This window comes from Peromyscus eremicus, chromosome 11 (genome assembly GCF_949786415.1).
Source record: "Peromyscus eremicus chromosome 11, PerEre_H2_v1, whole genome shotgun sequence".
NCBI classification, from domain to species: domain Eukaryota; kingdom Metazoa; phylum Chordata; class Mammalia; order Rodentia; family Cricetidae; genus Peromyscus; species Peromyscus eremicus.
This window is the reverse complement of record NC_081427.1, coordinates 8697027-8716429: the sequence shown is the minus strand read 5'-3', so window position 1 is coordinate 8716429 and position 19403 is coordinate 8697027. Positions and strand designations below refer to the sequence as shown.

Here is a 19403-nt window from a genome sequence, read left to right as displayed (position 1 = left end):
TAATGGCTTCTAGAATTGTTGGTGGAATTAACTTAAATGAATCCATAACAAGCATTTTTACCTTTAAAATAAAGATAATTTTGTATTATTACAACAGAAAACAGCAGAAGGTATCATTGCTAGGCAAAATCTGGATTGGTCTTCAGTCACACTGACTGTGTATCAAACAGTCCACCTCTGTTGTTCCCATACTAGTATTTTCTTTTGAGACAGACAGAAGGAGGTAACTCCACTAATTCTGAATATCCTCTTTCTCTGCTTCATGTAGTTACACTAATGAATTCATTCCACCCAGAAATAACTGGAAAATGGCACATCTTTGAACAAGCGTTTTTTTCATCTGTGAGGGCAATCTGGACTTTTTCAGCAGGTAGCTACAATGTGTATTTTGACTATTACTTGAACAATTGTTTCCCCAGTGAAGAAGTCTTGGATGTGAATGTGAGTGACAAGCTCTAAGTATATGAGGCTGATGAATAGACGAGCCTGAGTTACTAAAAGCCCAAAGGATTTGCAACCCACGTTCCCTTCTGTCTCAAGTCACTCAAAGAAAATTAGAATTGACAGGCTTTATGGACTGCAGAGCCTTCAAGGACAGCAAAGGCAAAAAACTTGTATTTGTCCCTTCAACACCAAGTCGTTTCTGGATGTCCACTGAGAAATCCTTGTTCTGAAGCCAAGTAAATCTTATCAGAGGAAGAAAATTTGAGAGTTGTTTATATAACAAGAAGAAAAGGGCTAGTGGCCATACGTGGGCTACCACAGTCAAGTGTGTATGTTGGGTTTCAGCTGATGTCCCCTACGTAAATAAACAGTGTTTTTGTCAAAGTCAGCTATTTACTGAAGCCCATGCCAGTCAGAGATGTCTCTATATCATAAGAAAAGACTTTGCCAAATCTAAATTCTAAGCATAGAAAACAATACACCAGAACTGGCTTAGGAGAGAGTGTTGTGAACAGGGCCATCAACATTGACCTTATCTGGGCTGTGGCTCTTCACTGTCACCCGTCACCCAAATCTGACATGGTCTCCAAAGCTCACCTTCCAGAAGCAGAGGGGAGAGGCCACAAACAAGTAACTCCAAGTCCTGTGCCCTGCTAACCCTCACCTGTCTAGTGAGAACATTGCTGTGTCGCCTCAGTTTCTCAATCCTGAAGACCAAGTCTCCAGCTTTCCCTTTAGCAGCTGTTGAGACAATTCTCTTCCTTCTACCTTCTTGTAAATTCTGTTCTGTGGTCTAAGCCAACTCATCCCCCTAGTCCCCTTCCTCTTCTGATGTAAATGCGGGGGAGGCAGGTGGGAGACTGCACAGGCCCACACCATGGTTCTCATTCCATCTCGCCCAAGTGCTCTCCACCCCTCTGGATGACATAGTTAGCACACCTGGAATGTGACTGTCGGCACTGTTCCCTAACCGGTAAGGGTTCTACCGGGTAATGCCTTCAGGAACCAGCCCCTCGGTGTGTTAGGCACACTGTTGGAGTGGGTGTGAGTGTCTGTACCAACCTTGAAGGAAACTGGAGCACAACTAATGAGAAATGAGATGTGCTCTCCCTTCTCAGCCTTTTATCCCCAGCCCTCCTGAGGGTTTGTGGCTGGGGAAAGCGGAGTGTCTTCGCTATGGGCAGGAACTTGTATTTTCTGAAACAACAGAGACAAAAGAGCGGGGCCACATGCTCTGTACAGATAGATTGATGCTTCAGAATTCCTCTCAAGGCTAGATAAAAAGGAGGCAAGTTCATATACTTGACACTGAAACCTGGGCAGCCTAGAGAAACCACTGACACTGAGGGAGCCTAGCTGAAGACTTCCTTCTTAAATATTTCAGCTGAACCAATGCTGCTTTGCAGCCCAAATGTGTGTATGTCATGCACTAACAACAGAAAAAGATTCTTGTGTGATTCATTTCCACTAAAACAATACCAAAAAGATCATATGGCTCTGCTCATTCTTGGGATAGAACCAGAGAATACAAGGACCATGGAAGCTAGCAGTAACACCTCTGGAATTGATGAGCACTTTGTTTTGCAATAATTGCTGCTATTACCTTACATCATAAAATCCAGCTAGCATATGTCAGGCATAGCTGTGTTCCGGCATTAAGCCCAGGACTAGAGTTTCAAAAACCAACAAGACTCTTTGCCTCACAGCTGGGAGACAGGCAGACAGGATCACCACAATCTGTAGTGGGATGTGAACATGCAGTGTTAGTGGGAAACGGAAACTCCAGCGTCTTTCCTAGATGCTCCCGAGCCCTGGAGGCAGCATGCATTTAGCTGCTGTGATTTGATGCACCTGCATTTCCTGCCTCCTGTTTACCTGGCACAACACAGAGCCAGGTTGGTATACTGAACAGATTGTAAAAAGGAAGGTGCTGTGCTGGGTCTCTGAGCTAACAGCTAGAAGGTGTATACATGTAATAGTGGATCACAGAGTCAGGTGTGACCACAGCTAGAAGGTGTGTACATATAATAGTGAATCACAGAGTCAGTGAGTCTCCATACTCAGGTGTGACCACAGCTAGAAGGTGTGCACATGTAAAGCAGAATCACAGAGTCAGTGAGTCTCCATAATCTGGTGTGACCACAGCTAGAAGGTATGCACATGTAATAGTGAATCACAGTGTCAGTGAGTCTCCATACTCAGGTGTGACCACAGCTAGAAGGTGTGCACATGTAAAGCTGAATCACAGAGTCTGTGAGTCTCCATACTCTGGTGTGACCACAGCTAGAAGGTGTGCACATGTAATAGTGAATCACAGTGTCAGTGAGTCTCCATACTCCAGTGTGACCACAGCTAGAAGGTGTGCACATGTAAAGCAGAATCGCAGAGTCAGTGAGTCTCCATACTCCAGTGTGACCACAGCTAGAAGGAGTGCACATGTAAAGCAGAATCACAGAGTCTGTGAGTCTCCATACTCTGGTGTGACCACAGCTAGAAGGTGTGTACATGTAAAGCGGAATCACAGTGTCAGTGAGGCTCCATTCTCAGGTGTGGCCAGACTGAGTATGAGTACGGTATCACTCAGCTCTGAGATTGTGGCCTATTCTTGTTCCCAAGAAGTCAACGTTGAGAATGCTCTATGTGATATTCCCAAATACACTAGGAGACTGAAAAACTTAAAGTGTTTATGTACGTGTGTGTTCCACCTAGCCGTCCCCTCTACCTGTGCTGAGAAACTACAGGCCAGTGACTGGCAACTAGGGTGAGTCATTAGCATCAACCAGAGGAAGAAGGGAGATGTTGTAAGGACTTATGCCCAGGCCTTCCTCAGAACAATGCAAACAGAATCTCAAGGACTGAGACACAGGTGCTGCTATGTTTTTAAGCCCTCATGCTCATGAGTTCTGTCGCCCTTGATTTATGGAGGAGAGAGAAATGAAAACAGATAGATTCTACTAACCCTGGCAGAGAGGGGCTGAGTCCTCACAGCCTTCTGCTCCACCTCTCCATATTGTGAGCCCTCTCCAGTAGGAGCAAGGGTGATCCTAAGAGCAGTTCGGACCTTAACCAGCAGCTCTGGCTCAGCCTGTGAACACATGTAGCAAACTCCATACTGATATGTGTTTAGTGCCTTGTGACTTCTCTAATAAGAAGTTATGAGGCAGCTGGGTGGTGGTGGTGGCGGCGGCCAGGAGGCAGAGCCAGGTGGATCTCTGAGTTCAAGGCCACCCTGGTCTACAGAGCAAGATCCAGGATAGGCACCAAAACCACACAGAGAAACCCTGTCTTGAAATGCCCCCCCCCAAAAAAAAGAGGAAAAAGTTATGAGGCAATGGTATGCTGTCTAAGTTTGTAAACCACTCATCCCCACATCCCACTCTGTCAGGGAGGTCCCTCTACTAAGAGCATTCTGTTTGGAAATGTTCACTAAATGTTCGAAAATATAAAATGAAGGGGTTGGGGAAATAGCTCAGTGGGTGAGTATCTGTTATGCAAGCATGAGGATGAAAATTCAGATCATAAACACCCACATAAAAAGTCTGGACTACAGTATACATCTATACCTCAGTGCTAGGAGGGAGAGACAAGAGGATCTTGAGGGGTTGCTGACCCACTAGTCCACCCAAGTGGGGAACTCTGGGGTCAGTTAGAGACCCTCACTTGAAAATAAGGTGGAGAGTAATGGAAGAAGACACTAAAGACTGACCTTTGTCCTCTACAGTGCACTTATGGGTATACAATTGCACTCCGCACATGGTGTGCGTGAGTGTGTATGTGTCTGTTAAGTTTACATGCACACACATCATGTTCCTTATCCTGCAGGAGCTAGCTCCATTCACAAAGCACTGGTGTTCCTGAGACCATAAAGTTGAGGCCAGGTTCTTAAAGTTGACCTGGTTCCCCTGCGCTTAGAACCCCTGAAGATTCCGCTGTAGAAAGCCACAACTTCGAGGGATATTAAACTTCTTAGAGAAACACACAAGAAATTTGACACAGAAACCCCAACTGGTGGGAGGGCAACAGGAGGGTATGTAGAAAAGGTCAGGTGATTCCTAGTGGCGAGTTACAGCTCAAGGACTTTGGACTTCTCTTTGAATTTCTGTTTCTATCTATTCGGGACAATTTAACAGCCTCCAGTTTTAAATTTAATGTGTTAAAAATAAAAACCAATTTGAGGTGCCAGATATCATATCACATTTTTGACGGCTTAGCTGGGTCTCTAGCTAAAGGGCACATCTTCTAGGTCGCTGCTTGAGGTTTGCAGAGTCACGGACATTTAAAAAGTTCCTTATCGTCAGCCTTGGGGATTAACAGCTCTCCCTAGCTACTGTGGCTATCCCTCAGTCTCCACTTTTCTTTCCTGAGCTTTCTTATCTAACCCCAACAAGCCATTGGGGTGGTACAAAGGGATCTTTGGTTAAGCATTTAATATAATAGAATACACACACACACACACACACACACACACACACACACACACACACACAATACGGCCAAGAATGAGTTAAAATTTAAACAAAAAATAGTGAGCAAAGAGACAAATGATGAATGAAAAGATCTCCCAGACTTACGTGTTTGTATAAATCAAGTCTTTATGAGGGACAGCAAGAAGTAAATGATAGTTTATTGCTAACTAGATTACAAATATGCACATGGCTTGTAGGACCATGTTCAGTTAGCAATAACATTCCCCTCAAAAATATATATTCTTCATTTTTTGAGCTTATTTAGAACACAAAGAATCAAATGATCAAAAATTCAAACAGTAAGAGATGTGGAAAGAGTGAGGCTTCACAGTAACTAGTCAGCTAGTGTACATGCTTGTAATCAGCTGTGATCTAGCTATCCCTGGTCCAGCTGCACACTGGTCTCCAGCATCCAGTGTTATACCATGCTGTGACATTTGTAAGCATGTGCCATCAGAATAGAAATCTTAATGTCCCACCCAGGCTTTTCTAGATGCAGCTGCATCAAAGTTCCACAGCTTGGCCATTCCAAGATTCCTGCTTCACTGAATAAGAGGGTAGAGGGAATATGTTACCTGTCATCCAGGGTTGTTGTCTGTATGCTGTGTGTGTGTGTGTGTGTGTGTGTGTGTGTATGTGTGTAGTATACATGTGTAGAGGTGCACATGTTTTTGTGGGCCTGAGCAGGTTGATATTGGACTTCTTCCTTGATCACTCTTTGTCTTATAGATTGAGGCAGGGTTTCCCTTTCCCACTTCAACCCAGAGTTCACCAATCTGGCTAGTCTAGCTGCCAGAATGCTCTAGGGACTTCATTTCATCTCTGGAGCACTGGGATTGTAGATGGGCCAACACATCTGCTCAGCATTTCCATGCGTGCTGGGGATCCAAACTCCAGTCCTCAGGCCTGCTCTGTGTGGCAAGCACTGTACCCACTGAACCTCCTCTCCAGACCCAAGACCCCCTTGCTTCATGCTCAGCTCTGGAACTGAGCCCTCCCCCCCCTTGCCTACACACACACACACACACACACACACACACACACACACACTTCTCAGTTTTCAACCCCCTCCTATTTCTTCTCTAAACTATATTCTTTGCTTTTAGATGATGATCTCATGTTCATTGAGAAAACATGCAAAACCAAGAAAGAAGATTTTCACCCTCCTGTGCCCAAATCTCCCCACTTCCCTCTCTCTTGACTGGACAGACTGTCTCTCCTCCCCTTTCCTCGTGGCCAGCAACCCCTGAGTTCACTGAATCCTGTCACTCCTACGTCATCCTGTAATGGTCCTTTCTCCCCAATGTCACCAGCTTCTTTGTCTTGTACGTTGAGTCATTCCCATCAGCACACGGAATGCCTGGGTGACTTCCAGACGATCCCCTAAAGCATCTCTCCATCCCTCATTCTCTTCAAGCCCCGTCTTGCTGATTCTCTCAATTCTAGAACTTCACCGAGAGCTGTCCATACTCAGTCTTCCCTTCATAAATCCATAGAATCCTCTGGGCCCACTTGAGTTAGACTTTACCAGACTTCTCAAAGCGCCTCAGTCCCCCACCACAGTGGTTCCCACCTCTCCGAGAACAGTGCAGGTGCTCGTCTTTGCCGTTTGCTGTCTCCTCTTCTACATTTACTCTTCTTTCCTTGCCTGATGCTGCACCTGCCTCCACTCCTGCCACATGCTCCATTCGGTTTCTCTCGGCCTCCTTCACAGCTGCTCTGACTCTTGACTGCTGGAGCATCCCTGGGCTCACTCACCCTCTGCTTTATGCTTTTCTTAATTTGCATTTACTCCCTGTTCTTTCTCTTCCCTTGCCTTGGATAATATCTCTTTCTGAACTCTAGGATGTGTTACCTCTGATCTTGCTCCTGAGAGCCAGATTTGCAGATTCTGCTTGATTTTTTTTTCTCTTACATCCATGTCTTTCAGGCATCTCTAATCGAACATGCTCCCAAAGCTGTCTTGTTTTTCCTCCCAAAACTGCTTCTCTGCCATAATTCTTTTCAGGAGCAGCACCTCCAGTCCCTTAGGCTCACAGCAGAAACACAGGATGAAGCACGATTTCTCCGTCTAACACCCAGAGGCCAAGGCGTCAGATCTTCCAACCAAGAGTCAAACATTCCACTTCACCCCAAGTCTCTGCCTGAGTCAGTTGCTCATGTGCTCCCTCCCTCCCTCCCTCCCTCCCTCCCTCCCTCCCTCCCTCCCTCCCTCCAGAGCTGCTGCTTCTGTTCTGCAGTCTATAAGCTGTCTTCCGTTCCCAGCACCCAGAAGGCTTTGTGTCTTTCTGTACCCTCGATCCCCCCTCAGTCATGACCACCGTTCTGTTTCCACCCAGTGCCTTCACATCTGTTTTGTCCTTGACTTGGAGGCCGTGCTTAGTGGCCAGCACCATGTAACCCCGAGAGTGCTCCCTCTCCAAAGTGCTTCCTTTGCCGAGTTTCACAACGCAGCCACACCAGCACACTGTACTCTCCTTTCACTGCTGTTCTCTCATCCAAGAATGGGAACTTCACTTTCAACAGCAGCGTCTTTAACCTGCTTCGTTTTGTAGTGTGGCCTCACCACCTTCCTTCTCTGTGGAATGGAATCCAGCTCTTGGAACTATTAGCAGAATCTTACCACACAGTCACTTACCCAGGGCCTGTTTGGTAACCTCTTTCAAAGGAGCCTACTTCTAGTCCTGGCTTTATCATATGAGTACGAACAGGAATTATCAAAATCCGATGAACAAATATTGAAATGAGTATGGATTCTGTTCTTAATTTCCATCTATTAATATTTGCAATGATTCCTCAAAGAACATCAAATTCTTTTAAAGTCTAAATATTATCTTAAAAAACAAACTAAGAGTTGGAAAGAGTTGTCTCCATGAAGAGGGAATTGGGAGCAGGGCAGGTACCCACTGTTCTATCTTGCTAGGCCAGCACTCCCTGGGACAGTACTTTAATAGAAATACAATTGAATTAAAGAAAAAAGACTGGAAGGAAGGCTTATGACAGGTTAACAAGAGTTAACAGTTAACATGTTAGCTCTCTGTAGATGCAAGGACTTAAATCATCAGCTACATTAATTTTCCTCTTTGTTCTCTATGAATTCATAAATGACCTGTAATGCATTTGTGTGGGTCTTGTAAAAAAAATAGTATCAATGCATTTTGCATGCTGACCAGATAGTGGAAGGCTAGGGAAGATAAGGTGGGAAACCTTTTGAGGATGCTCTGATTGGAAGTGGAAATCCCAGGATCTTCAGGGAATGTATCATCTAGCCAGTGTCCTACCAGAGCCTTGAGGTCCAGGGGCAGAAGGATTGGGATTCTGTGACACAGAAAGAGGTTGGAAAATATGTAAAGGGGATAAATGATACAGCAGGATGCTCCCACAGGGTCCTGTTGCTCACAATCTGTCCTGAGAATAAGAAATTAACACTTAAAGGTTGCTAGTGAATAGAGAGCAAGCAGGCAGAGCTGAAACCAAGTAGGCAAAGACAGACAGTTTGAACCATCTGACATTCTGAGCAGTATATTTGCTTTTAATAACGCATATGGCCAAAACAAGTTGGCACAGAAACCATTATTCAGTATTTGGGGGGGGGGGGGGGAAGCAGACACAAATCGCCCACCTTCCCGGCTGGCCAGGCTATCTCGGGGAGGAAGAGGTGTGTCCTCAATTCCCACTACTCCGGGTTAAGCCTTGATGATGTGCGGGGCTCTGTAATCTCTTCTGACACCTGCAGAAATGTTTTGCAAATTCACATGCTTGGAACTCTGCAGAGTCAGGAGGTGAAGCATCACCGTGCCTTCCCTGCTTAATAGAAGTGCGCTGTCTTTTGCAGGATGGATGGTCACAATATCACTTTGTAGCCTCATCTTCAACCATTGAGAGGGATCGACAAAGGCCCTACTCCTCCTCCCGCACACCCTCCATCTCTCCTGTGCGTGTGTCTCCCAACAACCGCTCAGGTAAGAGCCAGCCCAGGCCCTGCTTTCCTCCTGAGCCAAGGGACTCAGGCCCAGCCCCTGATCTGGACACCACACTGAGAAAAACTGTCTGGCTTGTACACTGGGTAGTATATGGGTGTGTTTTCTGTTGTGGTGGCAGCTCTGTGGGCTGTACACAGACCAGGAGCCAGTCTCAGCTGAGACTGCTTCCGATCCATGGAATGCCCTCATGCACTCAGTGAGGAAGGCGTCTAAAGGAAGCAGGCAGGAGTTCACACATCACCGTTACACAAGTATTTCTAACTACCCCCTACACGACTCACTTATTATAAACTCTGAGTCATTAATAAATTTGTATCATAGTCAACTTTTACTCATAATTTTTCTCTCATTTTGCCAAATTCCTAGCACTTAAATTTTGATCTCGGTTGGTTCATTTCTCAAATACTTTATATGATTTTCTAGTCCTTTTGGGTAAGCCCAAAGATTAGATGGAAATATGAAAAGGAAATATGTGTGCCATTTAGTAACATAAGCATCCTGTTGTTCTCTGCCTCGGAGAAGAGTGTTTTAAGCTTATCTTTCTGTCTCTGAATGTTTATTTCTTTGGTTGAGAAATGGATCAAGGCTAAATACCCAGATGTCCCCACATATACCCTGATGTCTAGGCTCTTATTTGTGACAGCCTTCTCTTCCCTGCCCTGTCCCCAACCCCTACTGAAGAAGTCCTGTTTTCTGAAACAGCATTTTGGAGGGTTGGGCAGAAAATCACCCTATCAAAGTGGCTTTTCTGTCCCCAAGGATGACTATCCTCAGACTTTTCACCAGATTTACTGTCATAGGGTTGAGGAAAAAGCAGAAACAAAGAGAGAAATGTTGTTACCCTCTCCAAGCTCCATGAAAGTTTGTGTTCAAGGTATGGTTGTTGCTTAGGACATCTGACCATCTGATCCAACCATAGATGAGAGTCAGGAAGCCCCTGTAACTTCGAGGCACAGAGGTGGACACATACTTCTGACTCTACGATTCTGAGGGCTTAAAGGGCGCCTGAGACAAAAAAGGAGGGTGGCTTGTTAAAGACTCTTTTTGATTAAGAACCAATCAATCAGGAAGGTGAGGTGGTAGAGTGGATGGGAAGGTGTTGGGCTACGGAAGAACCATGTCTGGAGTAGGCAGACAAAGGCCAGACTGGGGATCCGTTCAACAAGTGCTGTGCCTTGGTATTTCCTAGGCCAGGCACATCAAGACACCTAATAAACATTCGTTCGCATGATTTGATCTTTCCTGGAGCTTAACCCTGATTTACTGAAGACTCAGAGCATCACCGTGTGCAAGGTCTCAGGAGATAATTACACACTTCATGTAGCTTAATAAACATCACCATCTGTGCAATATTAGGCTCTCATTTTTAAAAGCTTCGGTCAAAAGGCTCTAAATCCTGTGCCTCCGTGATTGATGGCCCAGACTCCTGAACGGCCAGGTTCTATGCAAGGATACCCAGGACCAGAGGAACAAGGACAAAAGCAGAATTTCTCCACAAGAAAGAGGTTAAGCAGATAAGAGAGAAGGCAGAGGATTGTGGAAGTGAGACCCCCGCAATTGATGAGACAAGAATGGGAAGGGGTGGACTGAGCCCAGCCAAGCTGGGGGCTCGTTGGAGCCTGGGTTGTTCGTGCGGTAATTCTCCTTTAAGCTCAGGGTACTAAAGATACATAAAGTGAAGAGTCCCTTCACCGTGACCCTATTCTCCTCCAGGGACAGAACAACCCAGTCTGCCTTCATCAGCCTCCAATTCCGTCTTGAAGAGCCAGAGTCCCTGTGTAGCAGGGAGATGCACCCGTGGGACAGAATGTCCAGGAGAAATATTGCAGGTTGTCCTGTCCAATGCCCCTAGGTTCCCACTGGATGCTTTGACCCAACTGATGTTATCTGGGGCTCAAGCATCTATATTTAAGGAAATTTGGGGAATTCTTTCTGATTGGTAGTTGGGGTTGGAAACCTCCAGCTAAGCACTGAGCCTTTGTTTCATTTTGGTCCAGTTGGGATGTGTCTGGAGGTTCTTCGGGACAGCCAAACAATGCCTCTACTTACTTTCTCAGCATTTGGATGTGACTTCTCCTAAATACTTCCAACTCTGATTCTAACGTGTCTGCATGTCTATTTCCATACTCTACTGGGATTCCCTAAGTTTAGCAAGCATGGCACAGTTCACATCCTGCATCCTGCACTGTCTGGCACAGAGATTTGCACAGGGAGTTCACTAAGTTTGACAGAATCCAGTGATTCACATGGTGCAAAGAGATACATTAGGGGAGAAGCAAGCTCTGTGTGCTGGGGCTGAGGAACCCTGTACAGGATTCGGATGATGCTCTGAAAGGTAAACTGAGGCATGACTGGAAAAGCAGCTTAGACATTACCAAAGAGGGCTTTATGTTAAAAGTCAGTTTCTTGGAAAAAAAATCTACTTGTTTATCACCAGATATGCTTGGTAAGAGTGGATTCCAAGGGCTTTCCGGGGAAAATTCCAAACAAAAAGGTTCAGGAATTGGTGGAGAATTCCTAAACTCTCAGGCAGATCTTTAGGTAAATCAGGATTATGGAGCACTGCCCTGGGGTTTAAGAAGTCAGAGGAAAATGAAAGATAAAAGCACACCATGGCCGAGGTCCTCATACTGCATGTGATGCCCCCATCATGGTGGGAACAGGCCTGGCCCACACCCTTGTAGCACCAACACTCTTTCCTGCATCTTCCCACATCTCTGTGCTGGCTCACTGTTAAGTTGCTACCAAGCCATCCCCATCACTGTGGTTTCCATGGTTCTATACCAGTTTACTCCTGGGAGTCCTTCCTGTAATTACAACCCATCTCTTTTAGAAAGAGGAACATGGTGAGGTACATTCCTTGTGCCCAGCAATCCACAAGCAGCTGAAATGTAAGGGGTGTATGAGACATTATTGACGTGATCACCTCAAGAGCTGAAACCAAAATGCCGTGTCAGGAAACACAAACAAACAAACAAAAAATAACAGCAAAAAAAAAAAAAAACAAACAAACATTCTTCCCACCTATCCCAGGCTACCTGGAGAAGAGCCTGGTGGGTGACATGGTTTCAGCTCCAGATTCCCTCTGTGGGTGATGTTGTTTCAACCCCACCAATTCCCTTCATGGAGATGTTACTTCTTTCTGTCTTACATAAGGCAGCCTCTGGGCAACTCTGTGTTGAAATCACATTGTATTTCTTTTCATCAGAGACTCTTTTCGTGTCAACATGGGTCTAATATCCTTAATTCAAATGGCTAAGACCAGAAATGTTTCAGGTTTCTCATTTTTAAATATATATTTTTTTAAGTTTGGAAAATTTCATATATATCACGGAGACATTGAGCAGAGAACACAAGTCTAAACACAAAAATGCTCCGTGCTCCCTATAGGACTTGGTAGAAAATGGTCTGAATTATTTGGGGTGCTTTGACTGCAGCCTGTGTTAGGAGGTAGGGTGTGTGGAATTTTCCACTCCGGTTATCATGTCAGTGCTCAGAGAGTTTCAGACTACAGAGTGTTTGTACCTACTGTTTTCAAATTAGGGATGCTTGCACTGTAACAGCTCCTTTGAAGCATATCTAATTAAAAAATAAAGTGAGGGCGAGGGGGAAGAGAAGGAAAAAGAGCTCGAAAGACCAGTCCCATTTGTAAAGCTCTAGTATACTCCTAGGGAAGGTCATGTCTCCACCATTTCTGTCCAAGGAAGATGATCCAAGGTGTAATCCTTAACTGCCCACCTCCAAGTCAAACTGTCTCTTTTATGATAAAACAGCAGTGGCCATGGACTGAGGGAAGATGGTAACACCAAGTCAAAGAGGTAAAACTAAAAAATAAATGATCCATATACCATGCTGACAAGTGTTGGACCATGTCTGTTTGTGAGGTGAACTGATTATGTGAAAAGTAAGACATACCATGGAGTAAGACACAGAAAAACACCTTTCTCTTTTCTTCATATAGCAAGTGCCCCAGCTTCACCTCGAGAAATGATCAGCCTCAAAGAAAGGAAAACGGACTATGAGTCCACTGGCAACAATGCCACTTACCATGGAACTAAAGGAGAACACACTTCCAGAAAAGACGCCATGACAGGTGAGCGCAGTCACGCACTTGACCAGGACCAATGCTGATGGCCAGGAGGATTGTCAGAGCACTTGAGATCTTGATAGTACCTGGAACCTAAGGGAGAGGACAAGGATACCCACAGGACCCTTACTGAGACATTGTCTTCTCCTCCCATGACGCCAATCTTTTATATAGATAGCAAGGCCCGAGAAACTTCTAAAGAATGAATGAGTTTTTGTCTTTATCCCCATCTCAGTCAGAACCATCATCTTTCCATCCCAGAATGCTTTGCTCACCCTGGCTTGTAAGTAGGCATGGCCTTAAACCCCCATATCCTTTATACAGTTTTCCTTGGGAATTTACAACTGTCTTCAGGGTCTGAGTCCACTCCCTGACAGCTTCTCTAAGAACACAGTTATAAGGATGGGACATGGGAAGAAGGACATGGGAGGCTCCTGTAGGGGGCTTAGATCTTGAGAACTAGACTCTCAGAGGCACATGACTTTAACAAAGGCCCAACATGATTCTTTGCCACATGGAGATGAAGATAGGTCCCTCCTGAAAATAGACTATGAGTAATGGGCCTGTAAGAGGAGATCAAGTGGTCAAATCATTGATAAAACTGGGGTGCAAAGGGTGTAACCCTAAAGAGACGCAGAGATGCTCTCATCAGAGTGCTCTCGAAAAGCATGGGGCATGGGTCTCTGATGTTATTTATGTGCAGACCTGCAGGGAAGCAGAGTAGACAAATTGGATGATTTATTAAACGTCTTCCAAACCCAGGACAGATAAGATAAATTTTTGCAATAACAAATGTATTTACCCCAGCAGCGGAGTGTTCTGTGTTAACCCTGCAGAGCTGCATAAAGAAACACGCGCTAGAGATGTATGTCCTACCTGAACCCCCAGGACTCCATTCTGCCTCAGTGTACAAACCCCACATGTCACCCTGGATCCTGAAATGCCTCTTGAATGGGAGAGATGAATTCATTTCACCACCATAGTTTATTCTTCTCTTTCTCTATTATTTTTTCCCTGCCCTATAAATGTTGCTCTAGCCATCACTGAATATGGACCGAGAAAGTCGAGAATCTGAGCATAGAGGTGCCCAGGGGAGAATCTAATTCATACTGATTAGCCTGAATTATCAATGACAGCAAATTCATCTGACCAGTCCAGTTTATAATTATTATTGCCCCAGGTAGCCACAGCACCAGAATCTCGGGTGACAGATTGAGGTGATAGAAGAATAATTGTAAGATTGATTGTATTACTATCATTTGAGTTCAGTGTTGCTTTTCAACTCTCTGGCCCAGCACAATCATCCCGAAGGGTTTTAAGAGCAATATGTTTATGTTGAAATAATTGCAGTGATACATGAGTTTGCCCACACACACAGTAAAATAAAGCATAAAATGTCTCATGTGCCTGATAGTCCTCCTACTTAGGAAATGGCCAAGATCTTGACAACTCTGCTATTGAGATATATGGAATTCTTTAAACCTACTTAGAGGCCCAAACAGCTTAGCTCTGACTTACTTGGAAACTCAGTTCAAAACAATCCCATCAGTCATGTAGCCAACCCAGGGGAAAACTGGGCTCTTGACTGAGTCTGTTTATCTAAGAACGTTCTTCCTAAGTCAATGGGTTTTTAAATAAAAGCTGTTTGTTAACAGTGTGAGGGTGGTGGAAGTGATGAGGGAAGTGGAGGGATAGAGAGGCAGTGGGGGCAAGGAGAGAAGTGGAGGTAGTGGTGGTGGTGGTGGTGGTTGGTGTGGAGGTGGTGGTGATGGTGGTGGTTGGTGTGGAGGTGGTGGTGATGGTGGTAGTTGGTGTGGAGGTGGAGGTGGTGATGGTGGTGGTGGTTGGTGTGGAGGTGGTGGTGATGGTGGTGGTGGTTGGTGTGGAGGTGGTGATGGTGGTGGTGGTTGGTGTGGAGGTGGTGGTGATGGTGGTGGTGGTTGGTGTGGAGGTGGTGGTGATGGTGGTGGTTGGTGTGAAGGTGGTGATGGTGGTGGTGGTTGGTGTGGAGGTGGTGGTGATGGTGGTGCTTGGTGTGGAGGTGGTGATGGTTGTAGATGTAACTGACCGTCTTATTAAATAAGAAACCAATGCAAGGAAGAAAGCCAAGAGATCAGAGCTAAGAGCCTTACCCACCTGCTGCAGCTAGCCTCTTAAGCCAAGAGACCTCTCCGAAAGAGAGCTACTTCCTGTGTGTTTGTCTTTATATAGTCTTTCTGTTCTGCCTTCTCATTGGTGGTAAACCCAAACACATGACTCCCTCGTCACTGCCTGACTATAGAGACCTCCAGGTCTTCTATTGTTGGTATTGAGATTAAAGGCGTGTATCTCCAATGCTGGCTGTATCCCTGAACACACAGAGATCTACCTAGCTCTGCCTACCAAGTGCTGGGATTAAAGGTGTGCACCACCACCGCCATGCTCTTGCTATGGCTCTAATAGCTCTGACCCCCGGGCAACTTTATTTATTAACATACAATTAAAATCACATTTCAGTACAAATAAAATACCACCATAGATGGTGGTGGTTGGTGTGGAGGTGGTGGTGGTGGTGGTGGTTGTAGAGGTGGTGATGGTGGTGGTGGTTGGTGTGGTAATGAGAGAAGGGGAGGTGATTGTGCTGGTGACTTCATGGCCATGATAATAGTGGGGTGTGACAGTAGTGAGTAGTGGAGACTGAGGTGTTAGCAAGAGTGGTGATGGTGGAGGTCCAGCCCCCTATGGGGTGTTAAGGGCAGAGGTGAGTGTGTCAGTAATGGTGCAGGTGAAGTGATGAGTGTGGATGTTAATATGCCGGCAAGGACGAAGGTGGGGCTTTTGGTAATGAGCCTGGTGGTGGTAGTGATTGCCTCCTGTCAGTGGAGTGAATTAAGTCACCAGCTGAGCCACAATAGCACCCAGCATGCCACACTGGAATAGAAAAGTTGTTTCACCAACTTCCACTCTAGGAACTCTGGGAAATATCCATCATTCAAGAATTCACTTATAAAGTCAGATATCTTAGGATCTCTGTATCAAAACTAGCTGGGTTTTTTTTTTTTCCTGTCATTTAAGATTAAACCCAAGGTGTGGCAGGGTTTGGTGGGGAAAAACTCAAATGTTTCCTCCTTTCTTGGTCCTGAGGGACCAGTGATGCCCTACCATTCCCCAATTGGGAGAGGCTGTCTGCTATGGGAAACGAGGGACCACCTGCCCTCAAAGGCAACATTGGAACGCTGATGGTAGACACAGTTCCTCACCTGTACTGGCATTCCCTAGCTTGGGTCTCAGAAATCCAGACCCATGTGGGTTTTCACCCCAGCCATCCCACTCTCTCTTCTTCCGCCTTCCTTTCCTAGCTTCTAGCACGTCTCCGAGAACACCATCTCTCTTTGTGTTACTGAGGGGTCCTGAGAATCCCAACGTCAGCTGTGCGTTCAAGCATGCCAGATGCTGGCAGCTAGTTCTCCAGCTGTGGTTGCCTAGGAACCTCTTCGTGCCGGCTGATCCCTGGTTACACAGCCTAACTTTTAAGTTTGTCTGGGGACTTCACCTTTCCATCCGAACTTCCCCTTTCATTGGGTGATGCCTGACGGTTTTTGTCAATGTCTTTCTTATGCCTTTTAAAGCCATCCTAATCCTTTCGGTTAGAAATGGAGTGTTCAGGGAACGACACAAAAAAAGAAAGGCACTTCTCTATGAAGAGCATCCTTGAGGCTCTCCACTTTATGTGCCTGTAAATGTAGTTCCCTCTCAACCAGAGTCTCTTTTACACAGGCAAGTGAGCTGAGGACAGAACTTCCAACAGAAGCGTCTTCTACTTAAAAAACCAATACATTGTGAAAAAAGGCTAAGGTTGTAACAGTACAGATGTTCCTGCCCCCTAAAATACATCATTCCAAATAATGGAAAGACCAGCCTTTCACCTTGACCTTGAAGTGACATTTTTATCAGCTTGTTTATATAGGGCAGATAGATCAATTTCTAAGATCCATGCCTTCATTCAATAATTATGTCTCCTGCTCTGTGAAGATCCACTGAGACCAGGCTCCATCCAGAGACATACAAACAGAAAGAACTAGACATGCTTCTCTGTTTTTATAGGGCCTCTGCTCTAGTAAACAAAAAACAGCAGTAAACAAGATCAGCAACAGAACAAGTTCTCCCATAAAGTGGCGTCACATGATGCTGAGCATGATGAGGGACTAGACAGATGATGAGACAGAGGAAGCCAGGTAGAAAGGGTAGCTTTGCATGCCAGGCGTAACAAGGAGACATCTCAGCTGATACCTGACCACCAGACTGTACCTGTAAAGGAGGATTTACAAGTATCGTCTCCCTGAGGGCACACAAACTTGCCTCACTCAGCAGAGCAAAGAGGAGCACCATGGCTAAGGCTCCTTAACGAGAGAATGGTTGAGAGACATGGTGGAAAGTGGGATTGGGGGCAGATCATGTGGAGCTTGAGTTTTACCAAGCAGAGAGAGTGACATAATCCAATCTATAAAACACAGGGTCCCCCGGCTGTGGAAGATTGGTGAATAGTGAACACAGAACAGACAGACAGTTGGCCCACTAGGAAGATTCAGTGATTCAAGAGTAAAAAAGACAGAGATAGGTGAAATGTAGATCTGGTCAGAGAGGGTAGCAGAGTGATGTAAAACTGAAGAGAGGGGCTGGAGAAATTGCTCAATGTGATATGCAAGCATGAGGACCTGAGTGTGAATGTGCAAGGAGCTGGGCGTGGCTGCCCATGCCTGTAGCCCCAGCACTGGAGGGCAGAGGCAGGCAGAGTCTAGCCAAAATAGTGAGCTTCCACCTCGGGGACAAGGTAATGAGGTGGAGAGCAACGGTGGACAACATCCGATGTTCTGCTCTGCCACCATGCATGAGCAAGGGTGCACGTACCCACACTTCCATGTGCGTGCAACACACACAGGAGGTAAAGAGGAAGCCGAAAGTGAGCTCTGCTCTCACTTCCTAAGCACTGTCTCCCAAGGTGTTAATTACACAGCTACTGTGTTATGTGCCTTTTAGGCAATAATAGTAGCAGTGAGTGGTATGAAGTTAAACTTTGCTATGCTGCCCTGATTGATTCTAAGAGAGTAGGTGGTATGTAAATTGATTCTAAGAGAGTAGGTGGTATGTAAATTTCACTATCCTCAGATCATGGAAGCCAAGGATATTTTAAAAGTTTTGGTTTTGGTTTTGGTTTGTTTTTTTGTTTTTGTTTTTGTTTGTTTTTGTTTTGGTTTTTGGTTTTTTTGGGGGGTTTTTTTTGTTTTTTTGTTTTTTGTTTTTTTTTTTGTTTTTTTTTGTTTTTTTTTTTTTGTGTGTGTGTGTGTGTGTGTGTGTGTGTGTGTGTGTGTGTGTGTGCCTGGCAGTGGTGGTGCATGCCTATAATCCCAGCACTCAGGAGGCAGAGGCAGGTGGATCTCTGTGAGTTCCAGGCCAGTCTGGTCTGCAAAGCAAGTTCTAGGACAGCCAGAGCTGTTACACAGAGAAACCCTGTCTCAAAAAATAAACCAAGAGGGGGTGTGTGTGTGTTCTATTGACCTTGGACAAGTAGTGTCCTTCATATCTTTCTTAAGCCGTGACCCCTCAGTATATGTGAGAGGAGTATTGCCCTTCATCTGGGCCTGTGGCATGTACCTCCAAGGTACCATTTGAGGAACTGGGCACCTCCCCTAGAAGCAGGACACCTTCCCTCCTCTCACCTAGAGGCAGGTGTGAAGACAATGTGGACTTGTCTCTGTACCTAACAGGATTCTGAAGCTCCCCATCCCTTCCACCACCAGATGTGAAAGGGATGTTAAGATGATGCTGTCTGCATGGCCTTCAGGCCTTGGAGAGTGAACTGTCCGAGAGATGACCAAGCGTTTGTGTGCACTCAAATTAGAAATTGCATTCTTGTCATTCTCTAGCTAAAAGCTGAGCTGCTACTGAAGCTCCTGTGTGCCTCAGCGCAGGTGACAAGCTTTTATTATCCTTTGTTTTTTGCCAGGAAAGAGGGCAATAAAACTTGCAAGATGACCATCTGTTAGCCGCACCCTCCCTGACCCTGTCCGTGATGCGAACATTACTAGAATAAGCCGACAGGCTATGGGAGTTCATAGCATGGTTTCTCTTCTTCCCGATCCTTCCACTTGGAAGGTCCATGACACACCAAGCTGTGTGAGGCCAAGAACCTGCCTCAATACTCATCATTCCGTACTTGGAACCTGGCTTTAATTGCTAATGATTCCGTTTTCCTTTTGCTTTTAGCTCAAAACACTGGAGTCTCAACTTTGTATAGGAATTCATATGGTGCGCCCGCCGAAGACATCAAACACAACCAGGTAAAGTGCAAGCCACACGTCTGTATTCCTGTTCCCATTGACTCACATGGCCTAGAAATCCATGTTGGTTTCCCCGGGAGTAAACTGACGTCTGCCTCACGCTCAT

General features: G+C 45.5%; 1 protein-coding gene across 1 annotated transcript in view; it reads left to right on the top strand.

Moving 5' to 3' along the window:
* Ctnnd2 (catenin delta 2) overlaps window positions 1-19403 on the top strand; it is a 413610-nt gene that overhangs the window by 386171 nt on the left and 8036 nt on the right. The window contains exons 17-19 of the mRNA XM_059276731.1: window positions 8746-8872; window positions 12855-12986; window positions 19224-19297. Of these exons, the coding sequence (XP_059132714.1) occupies window positions 8746-8872; window positions 12855-12986; window positions 19224-19297 (333 nt within the window). The remainder of the gene's footprint in view (window positions 1-8745; window positions 8873-12854; window positions 12987-19223; window positions 19298-19403) is intronic.